Here is a 23783-nt window from a genome sequence, read left to right as displayed (position 1 = left end):
TGTGAATGTGTGTGTGTGTTTACATGAGTGTGTATGTGTGCATGTGTGTGTTTTGTTGGGGGTGGTCTCATGGGGCAGCTCTGTGTCTGTCCCATCTGCCACCCCACTCTACTGACACCCAGGGGAATGGCAGAAGGGGTTGGGATTCATTTTGAAAAAAGGAATCGGGGTCCAGTGGTCTAATGGGCAACAATGCAGGTTTTACTGACGGGCCAAAGGCAAAGGACAACGGCTGCGTGTGTGGAAACCAATCTACCAATCTATTTGACAAAACAGCGGGCCACCCCTGTCAAGCTCTGCCTCAGTCTGCGTAATAAGGCACGCACACCCCTGAAATTATCCCTCAGATGAAAACGGGACGCACTGTACACACACACACAGACTTCGCATACACCCGGGGCTAATGTCCGCCTAATGCATGTCTATGCTGTGGCCGGAGGGCTAATTGGGTATATAAACACAAACACATCCCTTGAGAGGTGAGCGGGGAAGAGTGTATTTTGTGGTACATGCATCCTATTGTAAGGAAGACAATATTGTAACTCAAACATGGAGGCTCATCTGTACTTCAGACGTATCGATAATGAAAAATGACAAGGCTTTTGCTCTCATATGCCCAGCAGCTAGATGCTCTTTTGAAGTGATAATGTGGAACGGCTCGTGGCAGGTGGCATCTCATCCTGTCTTTATCTAAACTGGGATCAGAAGACAGTAAACGCCGCCGCTGCAACCACTACAGCAACAACAAAACAGTCATGTGGAAGAGGAGCATATGGCTCCTGCACCACTGGGCAGAAGGAGCACTGCAGCAAGATGAATGCTGAGGTGCCGGCAACAAAGCGGGCTTTAACTTGTCAAATTAACAGCATATCAAAAGAGAGAGAGGATGTGGGAGAGAGGGAGGGAAAGATGAAGATGAAGAGGCAGCAGCCTGGACTTTTTTTGACAAGTGCTACTTGATAGTGACAAAGACAGCACAGACAGAAACAGTGACTTGCTGCTGAGGTCAGATCACAGACAGACACTGTCAGACGTTTCAAGTCCTCGTGTCTAAACTGTCACTGTGCAGAGTTGTTGATTCACTGTTTGTCCATACATGTATCATCCAAACACACAAAGACATGCATCCACTGGGTGCCAACCTGCCCGCTCACTGCTTTGAGCAATATGTAAATGAAACGTTTGCTGTTTCCTGGCATAACATTAATTACCCGATCAAAACAGAGTGGGTAATTAACTGCCCTTCTTTACCAGTGCTAATTACATTAGCGGAGAAGGGCCATTTCAGGGGAGCAAAGGAGAGGAGAGAAAGAAAGACGGGATGAAGGAAACAAAGACCTAATAACAAGGCAGTAGAGAGGCAAATGCCTGCTTGTGTATGTGCGTGCGTGTGCATGTGCATGTGCGTGTGTGAGTGTGTGTGTGTGTGTGTGTGCGTGTTTGTGTGTGTGTTGTAAGAGAGAGAAAGAGACAGAGAGGAGGAGACCACGTTGGAGGGAGACTCATGTGGTTCTCACTTGGGCCCCCAGAGGCTTGGTCCTCAGAGAAAAGCAGGCTTATTGGAAAGGAGAGATGTGTGTGTGTGTGTTTGTGTGTGTGCGTGTGTGTGTGTGTGTGTGTGTGTGTGTGTGTGTGTGTGTGTGTGTGTGTGTGTGTTTGTGTGCGTGTGTGTGTGTGTGTGTGTGCTTGTGTGTGTGTGTGTGTGTGTGTGTGTGTTGGCAGGGTGTGGGGAGTGTTGTTGTTTATCTTGACATGCTCTACTCAGTCTTTAACACTCGCATCACAATTAAGATGCTGCGGCTCATCAACTACGTATACTATAAAAAATGAAGTAGCAAACTACACGAGCACACAGGTGATGGGCACAGTCAAAAATAGATCCAGCACAACCTCAAGAGGAAAATGTCAATGTCCTATCAATAGTCAGTTAGTAGAGTTTGTGTGAATACTTACCTTGCAATTTTTTTCTTCCACCAAGACAATTCACGATTTAATGCAACGTAAGGACTAAAACAATTCAAATCAACATCAGTGGTTTTCTTTTTCTCATTTGTTTTTATTTGGAGCACAAAATATAATTACAACTTGAGATATTCAAATCACATTTGCACCCTTTTTGTACTGTTTCAAAGAATGATGGCATCAAAAAACATAATATTAAATTGCTAATATTTTTTTAAATAAATAAAATTAACCAAACTCTAAATGAAACAAATTTGCAAATGTCACCTACTCTTTGTGTTCTTTGTTTTCACGTCCTGAGAATGAAGTTTGTGGTGTGATGACACACAAAAAAATCAATGAATAAAAACAGGATGATATGGGTTCGTGAACACCTATCACGTCCCGTTCTTTACTACTGAGCAGTTGTGCTTTCGTTTACGGTTTACTGCATAGTGACAACAGGCCTGTACTGGGTTGAGACATTTAAAATTAAACTGTTAAATCTTTATGGTTTAGTCATATACATATAAAATTGCAACATGGAATGAAATAAAATCAGGACATTGGTGTGAAAAAGCATGCATTATAAGTGAAATTAAAGATGTTAAGGCTAACTAACATTTTTCCTTTATACAAGGACAATAACCTTCTTTAACTGTGGGCATAACATTTGGGATTTTGTTATGAAAGAACCTGCAAAAGAATAAATCTTCTCCACTGAAAAAAACAGTCCTTCTGATCATTTCACAAATTAACTAGGAATTGTTGATATCACTTCATTTTCAGTAACATTTGGAAAAAGGACCATTTTATAAAAAAAACACATTTATATTATTCCCTAAACTAACTATAATAAGTTAAATTGCTTATTTTTAAATAAATCAATATATGAATTCCTTTAGTAATAACCCTTAAGACAAAGAGTTCTCCCTTGTGAAACCGTAGACATCAGAACAAAAAATAAAGGGTCTATTTTTTGTGGAATGTAAATTGTCTTCAAAAAGTCTACTACAAAAAAACCTTTCGCTAACTCACAGACAGCGTACACACATGCCATTTAAGGTGTCCATACACAGAGAAAATAGCACCCTGCTTTTTAGAGCTGCGACAACATATCAGAGTTGTCCGTCATCCAACAGTGCTCTCACAATGCACATCTGGGGCCAAGGTTTTTGTTCAGGTGTTGGAAGAGTCGAATACTGCATGTGATAGCAGGCCGAAGGTCAATACAGATGCTTTTGAAGCTTGAGGTGAAAGTAGGAGCAGTTTTCCTTCACTACGCACACTGGGTCATACGGTCCAGTCTGGTGCTGTTAGCTAAGGGGAATGGTCTCTCTGCAGTTGTGGGTGGAGTAATCTCCTCTTCCTCTGGAGTAGATGGCTGGTCTTTGGACATTTTCATACCCAGTCCTGTTCATCAACATGGATGAAAAAGGGACTAAGAAATGGCGAAGGGGGCGGGGGGCTCAGGGACGGAAGTTATATATGGTCGTTATTGATCACTTTTCCATTCTCCCTGCCCTCTCAGTGCCAAAAGAGGGGCTAAGTGAAGCAGTGGTCTGGGGTAGATTGGGTCGGGTGCTTTGCTACATCGGGGGAACCAGGCCCGTCATCGCTGGAGAGAAAAAAATATACAAAGTCTATGATTCTAATCAATCAGGTCTTGCATCAATGTACATCCAGCAACTGTTTTCTCTCTTGTTCAGTCATAGCTTGCGAGTGGTTAGTATGAGGGGTTAGACTGCATTCGTGAGTTCAGACAGGGGGGTCAGATAGTGAGTTGGGTGGCTACCTCTGAAGCTGTTCCCCCCTGAGGCAGGGCAGGCAGGGGAGGGAGAGCCCTGGGGTCTGAGTACAGGAGCAAAAGCACTCTTCTGTTTAGCAGCAGACGGGAAGGACGAGAAAGGCAACAGGGACGAGGAGGAGCTGGAGCTTCCTGGTATAGTTGGGCTGGAGGGCATTACTGTGAAACAAAGTGGAAGCAACAGTCAGTCTCAAATCTGAAAAATCACAACAGAATCTGCAGGGTCAGGTTAAATGAGAGAGCACATTTATAGAGAGCACATAAGCACTTACTATATGGAGAGCCCGTGGGGGAGGCACTGCTGAAACCAGGAGAACCAGGAACTCCTAGACTGGTCATGTAGCCACCGGTCATCCCACCGCTGCCCCCATAGCTCGACTGCTGAGGAGTGGAGGCTGATGGGTAACCCCTCGGAGACAAACTGCTGGAGTTTCGAATGTAACCTGGAGGGAAAGATGAAAATACTGAGTCAGATCTGAGTTTCATCAGTGTCAAAAACAGAGGCAGCGATTAGCTTTTGGTTCTTTTTGCTCACCTTGGCTGCTCTGTCCAGGCTCCCCAATGCTAACGCCTAACTGAGAGGGGTAGGAGCCCAGGCCCATGACACTGCCATGGGCTGGAGAACTTGGCAGCGCCTGCAGCTGACTGTGAGGACGGGGAACACTGTAGAGTGCCTCTGCGATGTCAGCTGCACGTTTCAGCAACATGTCCTACAGGAGATCAAAAGCAATAGTCAGCAATGGTTCAACCAAAGATAATGCAGTTTAATTTGGCTGTTGGGTGTTACCAGTGTTAACTCATATACTGTATGTGTGGCGGGCCAGTAAACAGCAGAATCTGTAAGCTATACCCAATTAGCCCATAACAACAATACCGCTGAAAGTCTTCCAAGTCTGGCAGGTGCATTAAAGTGTTCACAATATAATCCAACATCTGAGAACTGACAGTCAGCTGCCAAAGTCTTTTGGCTGCCACAAACTACCAGTACAGTACAGTGTTGGCATACAATGTTTGCATCTTGTTTATCTTATGGGCTTGTCAGTGCCAAATGTTTGGCAGCAAAGTCTAACTTCAGATGTCAGTGTTGCAAAGGCTTTTGAAATAACAACTGTTTGAAATGAGGTTTCAAATTGTGTTGTGGGACAAATAAAGGATTATCTTGAAATTTTGTTTGTTTTCATACACTGAAATGAGTAGAAGGCTACCGATCAATCTATAAACCAATGCAATGAAATTGGTCAACAGTTAATGAGGTAAAACAAAATCACCAATGTAGTCTTTTACATATTTGCACGTTCTATGTGTTATTTCTGGTGGTGGATGTGTCATCTATGCCATGCCTTTGTGTATTAAGTTTTGTTTACCTGATTACTGTGTGGATTTCCATACAGGGCCTCCACAAGATCTGCTGCTCTTTTAAGGAGGATCTCCTGCAAAGAACACAATTTGAGGCGTTAACATTTGACACAGTATACCTGGAAAACGATAAAAAGAAAAATGTAGGCGTCTCTCACCTTGGCTAGTCTGTCTGGGTCACCGGGATGTCGAGGAATTACCTTCTGAAGACGCTGGAAGCCATAGTCTATAGTTGGCTCATTAAGGGCTTAAGAAAAAACAACCAAAATATTCAGTACGTCACACCTCAGTCACAGTTCATCAAAATCTCTAATGTAAAATTCCTCAAATAAAATGGACACAATGCATTGTCTTTATACCTGTGTAGATGAAGCGTCCGGGAGCTCCCTTGCAGAACTGTTTGGATTTATAAGACAATGTGACTTCCACGACCCCAGGGATGTGTCGAGGAGGTGTCTGGACACGTATTGCGTGCGGTGTGATCAGCTGAGGACACATCAACGAAATTGTGTCTCACAACAGCAACAAACAATTCCTCTCTATGCCTTGTAAATATCAAGGCTAACACACTGAGGATATATTCATTAATATAGACTGGTCATAAATCATCTAAATAATGAGACAAGCCATATGCTATATATATACTGGCTATGCTCAATTTCAAAATATGCTTTGGACGGTATTGTCAGATAAATGTTGTGAAGACAATTCCCACCTCACTCCACACCAGCATGCTGCCAAACACCACCTGCAGCCCGTCAAAGAAGTTCTCCCCAATGACGATGACCATGGCCCCGCCGGTGGTCCAGCCCTCACTGGGACTGATGGCTTTGATACACGGGGTAGCTGGATAAGAGAGCAAAGCATTAATTCACTCAGAGGATGTACAAGAATTGAAAACAAGACAAGGTAGAGAGCATAGTTGTGATCTCAGGAGGATTTGTTATACGTAGGTGCTTTTTAGCTCGGGGTTGCATAAAACAAAGCAATGCTCGAATCAAAACAAAGGTTTAAAGTACTATCAGCAGGGAAATGCCCCTATAAGTGATAAATTATTATACACTGTAAAAATGATATTATCATTATTACTAATATTATTATTATTATTATTGTTATTATTATTAATAATAGCTATGCTTCAATTCTGTAGCTAGTTATTTTGAACAACTTCATATACTGCTGGATAGTTAGTTCCATAACAGTCCATCATGTTTTGTATATAATTATGTATCATCAAAGTAAGCACAGTACTTAAAGGTACCATGAAATGGAAATACCTCAGTAAAGTTAAAGTATCTCTGAATTGTACTTGAGCATTTGTCCACCACTGCACAGGTAAATGTAATATGGGTTTCTATGGGATGAGTGCAGAAGCAGACATGTGATAAAAAAGAAAAGATAAATGTGATGAGACCTCTGGTGCTGCAGTGTCAGTGTCTTACCATATTCCATAGAGTTTTCGACAGACTCGCCTGGCTCCAGTCTGCGGGCTCTCCGGCCGTGTTTAGAGTTGTTGTGGACGAACATGTTGTCAGACACTGCTAGGACATGGCCTTCTACACTCACTGTGCTGGACAAGACCACCTGACAGAGAACAGAAGAGCCAAGAGGAAGATACATGAGTGCCGATGCACGACTTGGACAGCACGCTGTGTGTCTCAATATCTGGTTACAGCGGCAAAATCCCTGAGCAACAATTTGCTCCAGCATATAGGTGATGGTCATATTTTTCAATATGTAATGTGACATCTCTGGGATCTCCATAATACGTCTGCATTCTGGTGATGACACTGCTCATACACCCCAGCACTCCCCCATCAGGTCTCCATATGGCCTCTTCACAGCCTCTTGCCTAACTTTTTGATTCATCCAGCATGCAGCAGGCTCATTGTTGTCTCCTCCTGATCCTTCAATGACACCAAACATATGGACCAAATCTCCCATTTTAGCCGCCTGTTAAAGTAGCGGATGATATATAGTGGCCCTAATTTGATTTTCTGGCTGCAGCATGTGTGTGTCCCTTCCCACATCTGCCTCGCATGTATGACACATATAATTAACGAGAGGAAACTTGTAGGTTTTTCTCTTTGGACGTTTACGATTGTAAATGTGATACTATTTCAGAAAGTGATAATGAGTTTGTGTGTGTTTATGAAGATGTTTTTCAGTGTATGAGGGAATAGGTCAGCGAGAAAAAGTCATTGCATTAAATAGTAAACAAGAAATATTTTATATCTGTGTATCTTTATAAAATCTGAAAAATGAAATCTTCCACTAGCCTAGAAATAAACACCTGGCAGTAATTTTGCAGGTGAAGGAATTTGAGAAAGAAATGGGGAAAAAGCATATGTGCTATAGGTGGTGGAAAAAGTGGGAACCTAAGGGAAGATAACTGTAAATTATCGATCAAGCAGCAGATTCCTGTCTAGCTCTGATCACCTTTTAACCCAGAGATGAGAGTCCTGTGTGCTCATAACTTCTCAGGATGTGTCACATCACTAGAGTTAAAGCAAACATGGTTGAAGACCGGGGGAGCACGGAGAAGAGGAAAGGATGAGGGTTTGCTAGGAGAGGGAGCATGCCAGACAGGGGCCGCTGGTGCTGAAAGACGGCAGAGGAAGTGAGGCGGGAGCGTCCCCTGTGACCACTTCCTGGGTCACAGAGCATGACCTCCTCCATCTGGAGCCAATCACTCAATTCTTGACAACTTCCTGAAACACCTCAACCTATTTCCTGCACCCCAGCACCCCAACGACTAAGTCTCCCACATAACTGACTCCTTTCGTTTGTCTTTCCATCTCTCTGACTTCTTATAGATTTTAACTTTCACTTATTACTCCCTCCACCATTGATAAAAATTCTCCAAGAGCTTCACTGTATGTGAATTTGCGACATTTAACCGACTGGACAAGAAATGAATCAGTCTGCTTGAATGGCCGCGGGCATGAAGGAGTGTGTATTTGCATGACAGTAACATCACTCTGGTTCCCATATTTAATACCACTATCCCTCTTTCTGGTCACACAATAACACACATGCGTTTTTATTTTTTTCGTACCTGAAATCTCCTCATATCCCTCGGGTTTCCTGCTGTCTTCAGACAATTCTGGTTACATTTCAGGAAAAACTTCAAGAAGAACCTGCAAAGGTAAATAAGAGGACACGTGTTTGTACATCAGCAACTAAGAAATCACATGAAAGAAACACGAATATGATTATTTGCAACCCTGAAACACGCCAGTATAGTCGTAGGAGACGTTCATTATTTTTCAGAGACAGATCTTTTGGATGGTGGATGTGTTTCTTTTCACATCTACAGTATATGATAACAGCTCTGACATCAATCCCAGCTCTTTAGCTTAGTATTAAAGTCAATGTTATTACACTTTAAATCAAGTGATGAGAATTTGACGCACAGTCCAGTGAAAAGCGCTTCTGTGTTTTCAAAGTAAACTGGAGACAGTGATGTATGCCAGAGGACTCGGGGGACCATGGTATCCAGCAATGCTCTATTGGAACCCCCACATGGGAATGGAGAGGGAAACGACGTAGAGACAACTACAGAGAAAGTGAAATGAGGAGGTGGAAAGAGGAAGGTAGTGACAGAGACACAGGCGTTGGTATGGACATGAATTTTGTTTTCAAATGTACAGTATGTGTCTCATTACGTATGTAAGCTTACTTTTGAATGTGATAGACTGAGGAAGCAGAGAGGGAGAGAGAGAGAGAGAGAGAGATGCTGATAGCCCCTGCCACACCAAAGGAAAACTGAGAGAAAGGTGGAATAAATAGGAGAGAGGGAGACTATGGAGAGAGACTCCAAATCCCAGGTGTACACAGCTCGGCAACACAGCCCGCTGCCATGGCAACATAGCTCTGCCGCAATCCCAAAGTCCCCATGCTGAGAGGCAAAGACAGCGATGGGAAAGAGAAGGCAACAACAAGAACACATTCCATCACTGAAATACAGCAAGGACGGAGGAGAGAAACTTGGCACGGTGAGATGCAGTAAAGTATATCAAGAGTGCAGGTGCAGACGAGGGTGAGAGGATCCACACAAATCTCCCGGAGAAGAGAATTTAGACAGGAGATGTGTGTTAAAGTGGAAAAAAAGAAAAATGAGCTTGCAGGGTTGTGATTAAATTATGTCAATTGGCAAATATATAACCCTCAAAACAGATGTCCACTTCACAATCAACACAACTGTGTCTTACCAATGAAAAACATCCGCTAATGTTCCAATTAAACCAGCAACAACGGCGCTGAAGAGAAATGCTGCAGAGGGGGGTCAGCGGTGTTGGGCTACATGGGTAGCTCCAATCCCACCCACACTGTGATCTCTGCAAGTATAAGTCGACTTAATAGAGAGCAGTTGTTTAGAGAGGATCTTCATATTGGCCCCACAGGCCCGAAGTCCCCCGTCAAATACGAACCTCTCCCACATTTTGTCAGCTTTTACACTCCGTTCTTCCATCACTCGCTCCAGCTTCCTCCCTTGCGAACAGGACCTGGCTTGCAAGTTGCTCTCAGTTCCAACAGTGGGTCCAATATTTCTTGATTTGAACTATTTCGTCAGTTGGACGATCAATATTGTTGTTGGCAGTGAGTGATTATAATTTATCAGTGAGAGCTTAGACCTTCAACCTCAGAGCTGCACTGGACCTCAGTTTGGAGTGGAAACATGTAAAAGAGCACATCTGTGCCTCTCCCACTTCCTCCTTCCATCTCTTTCCCCATCGATGTCTGACTTTTGTCAGGCTTACATCGGCCTGCTGGACACCACCACAGACGTTTATCGGGATTTAAAATCACTATATATCTGGTACGTAGCACAATAAAAGTTAAACAGTTTGTTTCTTGGGGCTGAAAAGAGACCAAAATCTAAAGTATTCTGTTTCATTTTACTGCCTCCTTTGAGGGATGAACATTATGTAAATTATATGATTTTTATATTATGGGACATTTCACTGACTCTAGCGGTCATATACATGAGGGTAATCATAACAGCAATGGAACCATATTTTTGGTTTAATAACCATGCACACATTCTGGCTGTGGTTTGGTAACTCTAGGTTCCTCCCATTTGCATTTTTGGCCACTTTAAGTTCCTCTAACCAGCAGTCATGACTCATTTGACTGACTGACATTATAAATCTCTGCGGCGGTGATTCCTCAAATAGTGAAATCACAACCCTAATTGAGAGATTGACGACATCCATCTCAGGGTTTGCACACTTTCTAAGGGTTCTTGACCTTGTTTGTTGACTTCTTCTCATCATTCCCTGTTTGTATGACACCCGATGCCTCACATAAGCATACACACACACATTCACATGCATGCATGCACACTCTAATACTCTGACACCCCCACCTTTGCCCCCTCCCAAAAACCCATTGAGTCAACTTTTCACCCCCCTCAGTTCGGACGAACACAGCTGCAAATGCTGAAATTAAAGCGAGACATTGACGCATATATTAGCATGCATTAGCCGCTTCCCCCTGCCCACTTAACATGCAAATCTCCCAGCCCCGTCGCCTCGCACCTTCTGCCACACATTCATTTGCTGAATTATAATTAGACTAATCTTGCATAATTAATAAGAAGTCGAGGGCCCTCTGTTTTTTATCCCCTCCTCTATTGTGGTTGCAAAAGTTTAATATTGCTGTTGTTTGTTTTTGTTTTGTTAATGTAATACACCCACACGCCTCCCCATCCACAGGGAAGAGATGAGGAGAACACGCAGAGATATGGAGGTGATCTCCATGTCATGGGGAAATTGCAGAGAAAGGCTATTTTTAAAGAACTCCTCTATACTTGTGTGTGTTTATACATGACGTGCCTTTTTTCTGTGCATTTTTACAATATTTTACTCTGTAATGGAGGTGTAACATGGTGCTCGTGTTTGATTAAGACAATGTCAATTGACTAGAATGGTATAATAAAACTATCAGGAAACATGTCTCAAATTTTAAACATTTTGTTTATAATTGCTGGCAGAGTAGATTTTGTAAAGCTGGACAAATAAAATTGAAAAGGTATTGTGTAAGTGGCTATGATTTATAAGAAATATTGCAACAAAACTTGATAACATATATTTGTGATTTTTGTTTCATATTGATGACAAATTTAGGAAATAATTAAATTTAAAATAGACTGTTGGTCAGCGATGGAAACCAAGTTTTATTTTCTGCAGCACCAACCCTTCACAGACACACCTAAAAAGGAAACCCCTAAAAAACATAGACCCAAGTCTTAAACCTTGGGATCATTTTCCACTGTGGCACAACAGGGAGTCCGTTTTTGTTTTCTTTTCTGTCTTCACTTCTGCATCTCTGTCAAGGCCTCCCATCCCTTTTGTCTACATCTGCTTCAGTTCCCAAGACTAAACACAGGCTTTCGCCACACGATGCAGCCATCCCAATGGCAACAACTTGCCTAACTAAAATTAGTTCAGTGGCCAACCAGCAAGTCATGACACTAAAAACAATAAAGGAGACCCAGTTTTATGTAAAAGAAAAAAAACAAAATTCTCCTCACTGTGGATGCTCAGTTTCACATTTCTCAGTCCATGGGGCATCTGTTACACATAAGTGTAACTCACTACGTTTTACATATGGACTTAATCATGCAGCGGGCACCTAAGCAGCACAGGACCTCTAACAAAAATGTTCATAGGCATTCATCAGCACTAATCACTGTTGACATAAACTGCATTTTCACACAGACATAAAACATATCGCCCTCTGTGCTCATTTTAAATGAACGTTTACTAGTAGCAGCAGTTCTTGATGTGAGCATGTGATGCGAAGGGTTTTAAGAGTTCAAGTTATTCAGTCGCTGAGCTAGAAAACTTTCATCACTCCCCTCCTTTGCTGGAGTTGCCTTTGGCCTTCCAATTCTGAGTTAGAGCACCAAAGGAGACAAGTGTATTCTTTAATACAAAAATATAAAATAAAAAGGATGAGGAGTGGGAGATTGTCTTAATTTTTCACTAGACGTGGAAGCCATGCTGCTCAAACACACAAAAAGAAGTGAGGAGTAAAAACAAAGAGGAAAGAGGACTTCTCATCATCCTCTGAATACATGTAACCCTTAATCCATTCAGTAATTCCTGATAGAGATATGATGGAGGAAATACATAGAGACTGCACAACAGAAAAAGAGAAAGAACAGGCCAGAGACAGAGAAAGAGAGGGAGAATGTTGACGTCCTGTAGTCACAGCCATCACTCATCAGACATCCCCTCCATCACCCCCCCACACTCCACCACCATCACCCTGAAAAAACAAAACAGTGTCCTGACATCGCAGTTGAGGGGAGCCGAGGGGAGGGCGGGGAGGAAAATTAGGAAACCAGATGTGAAGCATTAAAACATACTGACATGCTGAGGGCCTTCCTCTGCCACACTCACACACTGAGAGCACTAACTCATACAGCAGACCCAGATACATGCACGTTTGCATGTCACACAGAGGCTGTACAGGCCACACACACACACACATGAGTTCACAGAAAAATACACAAAGACAAATACTGACTTGCAAGCAACCATGTGTGCACAATCAATCACGCACAATTGTAGACATTAGCAAAAAATGATGCCTTCAAAAACAAATGTGTAGAAGTCATATGCATGAAAGTGCAAGCGGATTTTTAATAAAACATGAGGGTAATTGGCCAAAAACATGCTGTAGCTCATGGCAATGGACGAGGATTTGGATAAACCACTGTTGACCTAAGAATGTTTCACGCCAAGGCGGAGATCTACAGATGGGTCGTCATGCATCAGTGTATGGATATGCATCCAATTAGTACATGTACTCGGGCCGAGGAACGGCTGGGGGGGAGGGATGGAGGTGTTTTGTTTTCCTCCATGGGGAGCGCTGTGTTTGGGGGATGGAGTGGGGTGGTGGGGGGGAGGAGTAATAAATACCCCTGGACCTGGGTCCCCTGGCAGACTGGAAGCTAGACTGGTCACCAGGGTTAACACCCGGGGCACATGACCTTTGACACTGCTAATGGGGCACAGAAAACCCTCCACGAACTGATACCCCCTTTGTCGCATACCACCGCAGGACCTTTCACACCATTCCTCCCTGTACGAACCCCCCCCCCCTTCCAATCCTAAAATACACGGAAATCTCTGGCATCAGCTTCACTCACCTTTCACTTGCAAACACCAGAGTTAAAGTGACTCTGTATTTTTTTTGTCAGCTTTTAAAATGCACATCCAGTCATCAGTAAACACCTCTGGATATATAGATTTCTACTATTTCATTTTAAGCCTCCACTGGTCTCATCGTTTCCCAGTGACATGCCCCTATAACCAGCCACGTACAAATACAGCGGTGGACGTATCTGGTATTTTACTTGAGTATAAGTACAAAAGTGTTATCAGCACTCATACTCAATTTTTATTTTAATTACTGTTTGATCAATAAAAACGTATATTCTATACGCTGATTTTGTGTGTTAAATGTAAAACATGGAATTTACAACGTAACCAGTTAGTGTCAAATAAAGAGTTTTTAAGTACAGATCACTGAGTGATTGATATTTCATATGATCTTTGAAGACTTTTTTGGAACAGACTATACAGTAAACTTCCATATAAAAACAACAACCCTACAAACTTATTTTCGAATAATATATACCTGCACCGTATCAAAAAGATTCAAATACCCATATCTTATTGATCAGTGTTGACAGAACTGGTGAGTGAATCGTCTCCAGGTAATTTCAGGTAGCACACGGGGGAACACAGCTCTTTGTGAATTTGCCTGGTGAATTGGCTGTGCCCCTCTCGGCCTCTTCTTCATTGCCTCCCAGGCTGGCTTCACCCCTGCAACCTCAGCCCCGGCCCGTCCCACCTCTAAACTTGAGAACTGTGACAAAGCCAAACATTTAAACCACTAGTGGTGATTTATAGAGCTTGCTAGTGCTGTAAAACCTTCAGGGCTTGCCACCGCAAAAAGTGACTGAGGCCCGGCAGAGCTGTGAGGAAAAGGGGCGCTGGAAGGAGGGGAGTGGAATGATGGTGAGGGTACACCAGAGGCACTTGAGTGTTTCAACAAGGTTCTCTTGGGTGCTAAAGTGTTTTACTGCAAAACCTCTTGCAAGCTGCTAAATGTGCATTTCAACTATTTAAAATGGATGAATGTTTCAGTCTCTCAAGCTTAGCTCAGCCATAGATTGCATACAAAGCTTGGCCACATGGGACAGTGGTCAGCCTGCCAAATAGATGGATATGGATAGATATTCAGAGTCTAGAGAGCATGAATTCACAACCAGGACAGGGAATAGAAGTCCCATCAGTGGCCTGACCTCTCCCAGCATGCTTGGTGTGTCCTGAGGGACGAGGATTCAAAATATACTCTCATAACTGTCAAATGGAGACGCAAAGCACCCTCTACAACTGAAAAGATTTTAAACACACCAGGAGGTCATCTGCAATACATCATTATGAGAACTTGCTTTTTTTTAATGCCCTTTGAATCAATCAGCCACAAATCCAATTTAGCAATAACTTGCATATATCAAAGCTATATGGACCCAAACCTTTCTCAGGGAAGAACAATGAATCTGGGATGGATGCCACTGAGAGGGCGAGGAGTGGAAAGAGAAGCAACAACAGAAGGAGAAGAGATATCTTCTTAATTAGCCAGTAATGATAAGATCTGACAAACAACATCTGTTTCCAGAAAGGGAGAGAAGGGGGGGAGCAAAAACGGAGAGCGGAGGGTGGGATAGAGGGATTGGAAGGAGGACGAGAGAGAGAGAGAGAGGCTGCTAAGAAACCTGTGAAGCCTAGACTACAGGGACCTGCTTGTAAGAAAGTAAAGGGGGAGTGAAGGGGATGTGTAAGGGAGGGAACGCTGTGTAGCGTGACACAATAGAGGAACGGAGGATGAGAAGTATAACAGAAGTGAGAGAAAGACAGACAGGGGAGAGGAATCTGACAGGGTTGAGGGAGTCGAAGAGCCAGGACGGATATGACAGACAGAGGGAGGAAAAACGGATCAAAATGAGAGACGCGAGGGAGATAGACAGATGCAGGGAAGGTGAGCTGGATAATGGTGCTGCGGGGGAAAGAGAGGAACGTGGAACGTGTGAAGAGATGAGAATGGAATTGCTCAGAGGTCCAGGGTGCTGTAATTTACTATCCATGGCTAATACACAGCAAATGTGCGGAGCTGAAGACTGGGAGAGGAGAAGGGGAGCTGGGTTGATAGGGGGCTGAGGGGAGAGCACACAGACTGTTGGGGCTCTCAGCATGCCTGCTGGGAGCCTGTCAGCAGTCACATCACCCCCTGCCCTCAGCCCTGACAGATTCATCAGGACCATTACACACACACACACACACACACACACACACAAAAGATTATAGCTGTTATATTGCTGTACCCATTTTTCTTTAGTTTATATATTCCTTCATCATGAGGAAAACACAACATTTTGTTTCATAAACGATTCACGCAAAAAGAGCCAGCAATGATTTCTGTCTCTCTATAAATTTACTGCAATTCAGCACACAACATATTCATTTGTTAGCCTGGAGAAGTTAAAAGTTTTTAAAAATGTATCTACACAATATTTTAGGTGGCTTTTTACACAGACTACAAGAAGATTAAGTTTCGCCTAAAGTCAATGGGGATACTGCAAATAGAAATATTGAAAACCTGTAAATATTTTCATGTTTTCAAAAAGTGAAAGACAGGGAGTTTTAGAGAAATCTGATTCCAGCGACAAATTCCGCATGTGTCCAGATTCCAGACAAACAGACAAACAAACAAGGTGGCTCCTGGGGCCGGCCCAGCACCAGGGGGCATTGTTAAGTCATTAGTGAAATTTAAGACCTTAACAGAGGAGGATGGCAATCTCTCTCAATCTCTCTCTCTCTCTCTCTCTCTCTCTCTCTGACACACACACACACACACACACACACACACACACACACACACACACACACACACACACACACACACACATCAGCAGCAGCACCCAGCCAAAGAAAACAGACCCTTTTCCTGAATACCACTGCAAACTGGCCTCTGACTCCACACCAACCCACACACATACACACTCGGGACCCTGATTACACTGATACAAGATCTCCTTACAAAATGTAAATGGCAAATGCCGGAACTTCACATAAAGAATAAAAAAACAACCACATATGACCAAATCCAAAGTCACACACATAAAACAACACATCGCTCACTTGCTTGCAATGTGAAGAGCCTCTAAATCACACTAATCTGCCCCCTCCTGATCCTCTGAGGGCTCCCTACTTAATCTCTACACTGTTCAACCAAAGGTGAACCCTATTAGTGGCCGGACAAATGAGAGGGTTTGCCCTATCTACTCTGGGAGTGTGAGGCCTTTCAGAGTGCCATTGAGCTGCAGCTCAAAACTTATACCCCCTCCCCATCCCCTCTGCATCCCACCCACTCACACAAGTCCCCCTGCTGTTCCTCCACATTAGCCCATTGGAAGTCCATTCCCATTTCCTGTCAAAACATTTCTTTGCTGCTTTCTGTTTCCGACTGCCCCCTCTGTAGGCTCTCAAAGAAAACAAACCAGGCCTACTTCTCGTGTCAGGGTTCAAACCACAACAGCCAACGCCGGCCGAAGCAGAGCAAAGGTGTCCAAACACAAACGCGGCTCATAACCCACCACTCATTACACACTTCCTGTGCAAACTGGAGTCCAGGATCTTCCCAGTTCACATGAAACCACACCACTAAAAGCTAAGGCACACACCAAAAGGTCCCATGAACTCAATTTTCACCGGTCTAACTCTTGAGTGCGGCTCTCACTGTTTAAAGCAGTACCTGTCAGTGAATTTCATATTCTTGACATTGCATTCTCTCTCCCTGTCTGTCTTTGTGTCATTTTCCCGCTTGCATTGCCCCCAGGGGAGGAGCCATCCCCGTAGTCCTGTGCCAGCTGCTCAGTGGTCCAGCCTATGTGAGGTGGTGTGCACTGGAGCCTCAGGGCCATGTCGCCACGCTGCTTGGCCCCCTGCCTGAGGGGCTCACTGACAGGGGGTCTGGAGGGACTGGACAGTGGTAGCCCGCCAGGGAGACACCTGTGACAGCAGACTGAGGGGACCAGTGTCCCTGAGTTTGTCGCATGTATGTCTGTATACGTGATAGGCAGGTAATTCTATGCGTACATATTAATATCTGCATCAATGTGGTGTGGATCATTGTGAGTGCTGACCAGCAACTCGACAACCTGTTCAGTTTTTTTCTCTCTACTGTCCCCAAGATTTTGCTCACAGTGGGAACTGTTGGGTTTATCCATAAAATTGTAAGATCTAAAGTGCCTTGAGATAAAGTTAGTTGTGATTTGGCACTAAACAACTAGAATTGAATAGCAATATATTTCATCCTAACAAATGTGTTGTATTTGCAGGTTACTTTGCTTTCACCTTCTTGCAATTTCTTCCCAGACGAACTTGTTGGGGTAAGTCTCGAGACTTTGCTGCGCTTCCATCATGTGAAGCCACTGTCTTGTTCTTTTCTTCTGACACTCTCTGAAGGATGAAGCCATGAATAACAGTCTGCCTCCCTATTTTTTCTCACAATTCTGAGAGCACAGATAATACATATACTACTTCCCGCAGTAAAGTATTGTCCTAATAATGCATCAGACACCGCCCTTGTTCAGACAGGAGGTTTGTAAGCAATCAACAAAAGTAGAAAGAGTTTGCATTAGCTTTCAATGCCTAATTCATTTAATTCCATTACTGCGATAAAAAATGTGGGTTAAGAAATGTACATCATTTTTGATGAGCAAAGCTTCACCTCGGGCACACAATTTTCTCTTCTCAGGAAAATGCTTTTCTCACTTTCACCTCTGTTTTCCTTTATTTCTTGACAAGGGGATCTGATAATTTTTCTAAATTGTTCAATTCAAAAATGTCCTAATCATATCACTGCCCCTTATGATTTTCACCTCTTGACTAACCTTCAGAAAATCTATCTTGAATTAATGTGGCAGAAAAGGTAACTGCAGCACAGCCTGCCAGTATCAACAGAGCGAGCGATGAAATCCACTTTACAGCTACAGGAGACTTACACGGGGAGTATGAGCAAGAATCTCCTAAAATGACAATGTTGTCTTACACATAAAACTCTCAAGTGCATATATGACGACCTAACAGAGCGACTTGGCGGCAGAGTTTGAGTATGCATCTGGGAGAGGGGAGGAATTCGACCCCTGACACAATACAAAAATGTTGCTGCATTTATTCTTTGGCTGATAGTTTAATGTTCTTTTCCCAAAGACTCACAGCTTCTATTTTTTTCCGTCTAGTGTTTTTTGGGTTGAAGTTGAAGAATGAGGAGGCCGGCATTCCCCCAAAATCAGAAGTAAAAAAGTAAAAAATGTTCTGGCCTTGTGTAAGAACAGGTAGACAGCAATGAAAAATGCCATTCAGGGAAGCACAAAGGTGAAACAGCCTCACTTGTCATATATTGTTATGTTTTAAATTAGTTTAGAATGGGCAGGCAAAAGCAGGTGGATGGACTAACATGTAACAGATGGTCACATTGCTTCCCTGAGACATTGCAGCAACGGAGACCAGACATCCATGCAGAAACAAATGATATCTGAATAGTTTATTGTGAAACTGTCCAGACAGAGTTAATCCGTAAAGGAACTATGAAGAAAGAAAAAATCCTCTGCACAATTATGACTTGTGTGCGTGTCTTTTCACATGAAACTAGGTTTCAGAATTACTAGCACAAGGAATTAACAACTAATGACTGCAATAATAATCATTCAAGCTGAGCTGAAAATTGGAAAATCTACTTCCCCAAATAATGATAATAATAATAATTATTTATATAATTGTAGTAATAAAATACAAGAAACAAACAAAAAAACCAAAAAACATTGCACTGACTAGTTGAGACCAAACCTGTGATACATGCACATAACTAGAACAAGACAAAAAACAGATCAATACAACCCACAACCTCAGATTAAGAGTAATGGATTCCTCTTGGAGCCAAGTATCTGAAGTCAAGCCATTGCCCAGGACAACTAATCATTGTTTAGATACTGAAACCATGAACTCAAAGAGAAGAATTTAAGTAATTCAAAGAAAAATAAAACACAAAACTATGGCACTTCTGCATACCTGATTTAAAAAAAACAGTGTATACCTGAGTCTTTGTGAGTTCTTTTTGAGTCTGGGGGAGGAGGGAAAAGCCATATTGACAACATTGGAAAATTCCTATTGATTATTCTTCTTTTCTCTGAGCGCCGGCTTGTTAAAAAAGACCCCTCTTGGAAACACAATCAATTAGCAAGATAGTGCTTGCCATTGATCACCCTCCCCCTCCACCTCATAAGGCTGTAGCCTTACGATGGATCCCTCCACACACGCCTTATGACCAGCTATTGATCTCAGCTTCTCAGCCAAATATAAAAGCACACACTCACACTAAGAGCTGACCCCTCACATCCAAACCACATAGTCTAATACTAATACTGACATCTGCTTGTCTCCATTGTAAACCCATGGTTCACTCATAAATCTAGAGGCCAGCTTTGGCCCAGAACCAATATAGTTTCTCAGAGGTCAGGGGTCAGCATGACAATAATGCTGCCATTAAAAGATTTGCCTGGGTTAATACTGAGAACTCTCAGAGTTAGGAAGCTTTACACCGTGAACGCAGCAAAGATTGATGAGAAAGATCAGTATTATATTTGGGGCTGATTATTTTTTTCAGTTTGATGATCTGCTGGTTGATACGGAATAAGGACTAAAACAGAGAAGTGTAAAGCTGAGAAAAGTAGCAAAATCCTCACTTTTGACAAGCTAATTGATAGCCAAAAATATTTTTTTCAACTGATATGATTAGTGGAATCAGCTCAGTTGAAAAAAAAAATTTTGGGATCTAACTGTACAAAAACTCCCTCACAATTATAAAATATTATGGCCAAAACAAGGACTGCATGAGTTTGAAGACTTATTGAAGATTTATAGTGGTGAGCCTGGAGGAATCAATCTACCTATCTGTCTGTTGATCAATCATCTAACCAATCAGTGAGCAAGCAAGTGCGTCAATCAAAGATAAGTGACATTCTCCAGAGAAGTCACATCAGGCCTGTTGGTAAAACGGTTCAACGACGTTACAACCTCAAAACTATTAGACACAGCCGGCAGTGGGGCAGATAGAGAGATAGATAATTCTCTCCCAACTTTAGATATCTTTGTCAATGACTGCCCTTGCCCTCTTCATCCCTCGGTCCCTCCGCCCTGTATCCCTTCACCCCTCCCCATGGATCAGCTGTGATCTACTCTCTCTCCTTTCACTCAAATCAGGATTAGGGAGAAGGGGAGATGAGGAGGGGGTGTAGCAGCAGCAGGAGAAGGGGGGGGGGGGACTGAAACAATATGGAAAGGAGATTAGAAAAGAGGGGGTTTGGGCCGTTTGGGGAATTGCAAACTCCCTTGTGCTTGGGTAGGTGTCCTAATGACACCGCCTAATTATGGCAAAATTAGACAGGCTAAAGGGAAAGTGGGGGTGGTGGAGGAGATGGTGGCAACATGGAGGAAAAAGAAGTGGAACAAGGGAATTAAGAATTAGGGAGTGAAGAAGTGCACAGTAGGAGCATGTGGGAGCAAATGAAAAGAGTGAGAGGGGTGTGCAAGAGGTAGAGATATAAGTTGAGGCGGGGAGGAAGGGAGAATGGGGCTGAAAATGAGAGAAAAAGGAGTCAAGGAGGAAGAAAAAGGGGAGAAAGCAGTGGCTAGGCGACTGGAGCGGGTGGGCCCCAGCACGCTGCATGTTAATTGGAGAACAGGTGTTGGGGCTGGGAGCAGGAGGCTGATTATTGGAGCCACAGAAACAGACCGTCTCCTCCACACACACACAATATGACATAGGCTACAGACACACACACACACACACACACACACACACACACACACACACAAGCGTACGAATGAATAATTTAAGACCCAAACAGTGACTAGGGAAAAAGGTCAGAGCAGGGGTCAAACAGGCACACAGACAATTTCACATACATCCATATACATACATAAATAAACGTGCTAGAATGCTCACACACATGAAAATATACATCCGTTAGTCTGCACACAAACGGTGAAAACATACTCAGAACATATACACGCATCGTGCCCTGTCAATCTTACTGCTCTCTGTCGTTTTTAGTATATGTTGTACACACACAGACACACACACACACACACACACACACACACACACACACACACACACACACACACAGTCAAATGAGAAAGTGCACATGAGGTGGGATAAAAGGGCACAAGGGCCACACAAAATTCCATTGGCTTATCAGAAATTAACTGGCTGTTAATAGGCTGCTCCCTGAGGAGAGGATTTCTCAGTCCAGTCAAGAGGCAGAAGCCCTCATCAGGACGGGATATGCCCGGTGTGATTAGAGAGTACAGTAGGTCAATGATTCCAGTTAACTCAATCCTCACAGCCACACATAAACACAGAGTGAAAACAAGATACACATCTCTCTTCCCTCACCAGCCCAGTTACTTACAAAAAAAATTCATAGCGATTTAGCCATGTTAGGAGGAAGTATAACAAAAGTGCAGAGGGGTTATAGGAAGAGAAATGCGTTACAGTAAATGAGAAAAGCAGCTGCTCCAAGGTATTCTGGGAAAATTCAAAAGACAACAGCCCGATTTTTCCATTATATGAAAACTATCTTCAGCTGAGATCCTTTGAGACACACTGTCAACGGCCAGTCAGCTTGAACTGAGGAGGGGAAAGAAAAGGGTCCTTGACGTATATGAAGGGAGTGTTTTCTAGGCAGACAATTGTAGGGAAGGAGAGGAGAGGAGGGATAGAGGGGAGGGAGAGGCGATGAAGGTTGCATCTATGACATCACAGAGAAAGCATTTCACATGAGGTCTACTTATGAGCATTCATCACACTAGTTAATGCCAGGCAGACAGTGTGAGACCTCCAAAATCCCTCGGACGTGAAGGCCCTCACACACGCTGATTATGGCGGTGGTCGTCCACCTTTGAGCCAGATAACTGGCTTTCAGGCTGAACATTCACTACATATGTGAGCCTGTCTGGTGGTATGAGAGCTCCACATGCTTCTGATAAAAGAAAATATATGCTTTTGGCAGGTTTCAGGTGCAATGTCGGCTGTTAAACGTAATGAGAGCCCAAACTGAGACAGATCCCAGAAGGCTCACGATAGATCAACAGATAAACATAAAGCTGAAGAGAGAGAGACACGTGGGAGACAGACATGGGCGCAGGTATTCTGTACAGTATGTTAGAGCCCACTTGCACGGATGCTCGTCTCATTGGCTGTATATGCAGCAGCTCATTGGTAAGATATCAGCACAAGCACCTTCACATCAAACCACGATCACTGGGCCTTGTGTGTAGGTCCATGTACATGAAGAAGGAAACACTTAGTATTACAAGATGCAGTTTGAGGTGATGGAGGGTGCATGGTTTGATCTCATTACCTGTCAATGATGACTGGGTCAGAGGGCGTCTCGTTTCGGTTGCCACAGCTTTTTTTCTCACAGCAACGGCTGAGTGGGCAGATAAAGAGACAGAAAAGAGAAGAAAAAAAGTCAGTGTTGGAGAAACAAACAAATTAAACAAGGCGAGCCATCATTTGTCTGGCCCATCCACATCCTCAGGCCCAGACTACTGTGCCTCGCAGTCGGCCAAGATCCAGCAGCACACAAAGGAGGCATGAGAGGGGAGGGGAAGGATAGACAAAAGAATAAAAGAGGAAGAAAAGGTACAACAACACACCCTACAAACAGTGAGAGACCATTCAAAAGTGAAAAGCCAGCCAGGCAATCTGTCACATTGATTTCAAAATCAAACTCAACCCCCACGCAGCCTTATTGCATGCACATACACACACACACACACACACACGCACACACAGCATCCTACCATTCGTCAGCAGTCCTGTCCGAGGAGCCTGCTGGCCACCCAGCCCCCCTTCCCCAAAGTCCCCTTCACTGCATAACAAAAGTGCCCCCACCCCTAACCATCTGCCACCCCTACACCTCGCCTCACCCCTCTCGTGTCCCAGCTTGGCCCTGCCCTGCCCCCCTCCGCCCCCCTGTCAGACGGCCTCACTCCCCAGCTGTGACGCTTGCCCTCTGCCTCCTCGGCTCTGTTATTAGCCAGCTGTGAGTCACATTCGGGCATCTGCTGGCTACACAATGGCAAAGCCCACTCTGTCTAAGCCCATTTCGCCTTGTCCCAGCCCCCTATCCTTCCCACTGCTGCCCTCGAATCCTGGGTCACTGCCCCACATCCAGACCACTCTCTTCAGCTTCTTCTCCATCCATGAACCGGATTCACCTGTTTTGTTTAAACCCAAAAACCCTTTGGTCCCTAAACCACGGTTATACTTCTTAAAATTGCTCTGCTATTAAAAGAAGCTTTCTGAAACTATAGCTGCACCAATACACTTGTTCAAAAGTTTCAAATATGTTGCCTCGGCTGAAGAGAAGTGCGGAAGTTTCGATAATCGGAAAGGTCCAATATTCCCCCCTTAGGTGTGTCTGCTGCTGTCAGCTGAGGGTCTATCCGAAATAACTCCAGGCCAAAGAGGAGAGAGCTCCGAAAGAAACAGGATCTGGCCGGGAACATGCTGCGTGACAGCAGAA

At 43.6% G+C, this 23783-nt stretch overlaps 1 protein-coding gene across 4 annotated transcripts in view; it reads right to left on the bottom strand.

Annotated features, from left to right (window-relative positions):
* Window positions 1-2060: 2060 nt before the first annotated feature.
* ebf2 (EBF transcription factor 2) overlaps window positions 2061-23783 on the bottom strand; it is a 28276-nt gene continuing 6553 nt past the window's right edge. For 2 of the 4 annotated variants that reach the window (XM_035641089.2, XM_035641088.2), the window contains exons 6-16: window positions 22614-22682; window positions 8163-8244; window positions 6547-6688; window positions 5820-5950; window positions 5464-5590; window positions 5263-5351; window positions 5113-5178; window positions 4284-4458; window positions 4021-4191; window positions 3737-3907; window positions 2061-3559 (exon numbers count right to left, since the gene is read on the bottom strand). In XM_035641089.2, coding sequence (XP_035496982.1) covers window positions 3531-3559; window positions 3737-3907; window positions 4021-4191; window positions 4284-4458; window positions 5113-5178; window positions 5263-5351; window positions 5464-5590; window positions 5820-5950; window positions 6547-6688; window positions 8163-8244; window positions 22614-22682 — 1252 coding nt within the window. In that variant the 3' untranslated portion in view covers window positions 2061-3530. Of the gene's footprint in view, window positions 3908-4020; window positions 4192-4283; window positions 4459-5112; window positions 5179-5262; window positions 5352-5463; window positions 5591-5819; window positions 5951-6546; window positions 6689-8162; window positions 8245-22613; window positions 22683-23783 lie in introns of all 4 variants that reach the window. The other 2 variants (XM_035641086.2, XM_035641087.2) reach the window with 1 other exon arrangement.

This window comes from Scophthalmus maximus, chromosome 19 (genome assembly GCF_022379125.1).
Source record: "Scophthalmus maximus strain ysfricsl-2021 chromosome 19, ASM2237912v1, whole genome shotgun sequence".
In the NCBI taxonomy this organism is placed as follows: Eukaryota; Metazoa; Chordata; class Actinopteri; order Pleuronectiformes; family Scophthalmidae; genus Scophthalmus; species Scophthalmus maximus.
Note: the sequence above shows the minus strand (reverse complement) of the source record. Positions and strands in the feature narration are given on the sequence as shown.